General features: G+C 65.9%; 1 protein-coding gene across 1 annotated transcript in view; it reads left to right on the forward strand.

Moving 5' to 3' along the window:
* Positions 1-6: 6 nt before the first annotated feature.
* Positions 7-2,365, forward strand: part of ABHD17A (abhydrolase domain containing 17A) — a 6,667-nt gene continuing 4,308 nt past the window's right edge. The window contains exon 1 of the mRNA XM_009284869.1: positions 7-450. Within this exon, the coding sequence (XP_009283144.1) occupies positions 146-450 (305 nt within the window). The 5' untranslated portion in view covers positions 7-145. The remainder of the gene's footprint in view (positions 451-2,365) is intronic.

The raw sequence follows: 2,365 nt of genomic DNA on the forward strand, positions 1-2,365 counted from the left end.
CCCGGCCCGGGGTGGGTTGCCGGCGGCAGCCGTGCCGAGGGCCAGCTGAGGACGGAGCCTCTCCGGGCCGTCGTCGTTCCTGGCCTCCCTCTGATTTGGATCCTCCCTCGCTCCGGGCACAGCTGCCTTTCGCCTCGCCGCCGTCATGAATGGGCTGTCGATCAGCCAACTCTGCTGCCTCTTCTGCTGCCCTCCCTGCCCCAGCCGCATCGCCGCCAAACTGGCTTTCCTGCCCCCGGAGCCCACCTACGCCGTGGTCCCCGAGCCGGAGCCCGTGGGCAGCACCAGCACCGGCTCCCTGCGCAGCGGTGCCGTGGGGGGGGGGGAGCGGCGCCAGGCGGATTTCCAGTACTCCCAGCGGGAGCTGGACAACATCGAGGTGTTCGTCACCAAAAGCAGCCGAGGGAACCGCGTCGGCTGCATGTACGTCCGCTGCGTGCCAGGTGCCAGGTGAGTCGCCCGTGGACGTGCCGGCCCGGCGCCGCTGCCGGCGGTTTGACCCCGGCCTGCTCAACGTCGGGCTGGTGCAGTGCTGGTGGGCACGGTGCCATCCTGCCCCCTCCTCTCCTTCAGCTGAATGCCACCTCCTTGACCCAGCCTGACCCGGCGCCTTGCTGAAGGAGCTGGCCCCGCCACGGGGGTTTGGAGGCGTCCTGCGGGGCGGGTGAGCTCAGCTCCCAGGACCGGTCTGGCTTGTGGCTGCAGCTGGGAATGGGGTTAAACACGGAGCGGAGGCAAAGCTGGAGGCTATAGGGATGTAGGGATTCCCTAGGCTGTCCCGCAGATCCCCCCTGATGTCACGCCGGTGATGTAACGCTCCAGTTGTGAACCAAGCGTCTGTGCAAGGCTCTCGGGGAGCGCCGGGGGGGGATGGTCTGCGCCAGCCGCTCGCCCTCCGTCCCCAGCCCTGCGGTGACCACGGGGATGGGCAAGAGCCTGTGCTGGCCAGGAGACGCCTGCAGTGAACCAGGTCTGCACGTTTAGTCTGATTCACTGGCGCATTTGATTCCTCAAGGAGAAGAGCGAGAGGAGTGAAACCAGGAGGGATTTAGGCGCAACCCGCTACTGGTCGCTCCCGTGGGTCCGTAAACTGGGAAGCTGGAGAAGGGCAGCCCGGGGTGCGGGACGGAGACCCCCTCCCAGCTGCCAGTGGCTAGGCACGAGGGGATGGCGCGGGGATGGGAGGAGACTCGGCAGCTGCTTCCTGAGCCGGTGGCATGGCGTGGGGGTTCAGGTGCAGAGGGAAGTCAGGTCCCAAAGCCTGCGGCACCCCGGCTGACCCCACGCACCTGTATCCTGCCGGGAGCAACGCGCACTCCAAGGAGCGGCGTCCGCGGAGACCTCTGTGCGGGGGAATGCAGCCTGGATCTGCCCTCAGCTTGCCAAGGGCTTCGAAGCCACCGGGTGGGCTTGGGGCGAGGGGGGGATGGCTCTCGCGGGGGTTGGAGAGCTGCGTTACAGGAGGCCTCTGCAGGCTGCCCAGGAGGGACATCCGCTCCGTCCCTGCGTGCGTCGCAGGTCCCCAGAGAGAGGAAACCAGCGGTGGGATTGCGCTGCCTGCGCATCCGCCTGCCCGCGCCCTGCCGCGGCAAGGCTCGGCGCTGGCCCCACCCCCAACCCCCCCCCGGGGTCCAAGGCGGCCCGCGGGAGCAGCCGTTTACGCGCAGGCTGCGGGGCTGGAGGGAAGGGCCAGGGCTGGGGGGGGGGGGAGCTCCAAACCCACCGGGGCATCAGGTCTCGCTCGCCGTCTGTCCTCCCAGCAGCTCGTCGTGCTATCGCCTTCCTGCTGGGGCTTTCTGGGGCATCCAGGCTGGGACATGGAGGGACAACCTGGCCACAGACCTCTTGGACCAACCGGGGGCTCAGCAGGGAGCGGGTCCTGCTCCCTCCCTCTGGCAGAAGAGAGACAAGGTTCCATCAATGCGCTATTAGTGTTAATTTTTATGATTAACATTGTTTTTCCCCTTATGGTGGAAATTTCTTGTGCCTTGTCACTCCCACAATTCCCGTCTCTCCCAGCGTCTGGTGTCTTGCCAGACTCAGGGGAGAAAAAAATCTGCTGTCAGAATTCTTACTTGAAATCCCCATTGGGCAAACGGCCCCAAATCCTGAGCTTTTTACCAGAAATAGACTCAAGAACTTGAACAGAATCATCCTGCCTTTGGGCTGCCCGTTTCTGCTGGGAGCGAGCCCCTGGCCCTGGGTGGCGAGGGGGGTCTGGGTATCTCTGGGGTTGGAGCGGGGGTGTCGCGAGGACCTTCCTTGGTGGCCCGAGGGGTGTTGGCCCTTCGCGTCCTGGAGTTTGGCTTTTGGCCTCCACAGCAGACGTCCTGGCTTGCGCTGCCCAGGCACATCCATCCCCGAG

This window comes from Aptenodytes forsteri, unplaced genomic scaffold (assembly GCF_000699145.1).
Source record: "Aptenodytes forsteri isolate BGI_AS27 unplaced genomic scaffold, ASM69914v1 Scaffold391, whole genome shotgun sequence".
Taxonomy (NCBI): Eukaryota; Metazoa; Chordata; class Aves; order Sphenisciformes; family Spheniscidae; genus Aptenodytes; species Aptenodytes forsteri.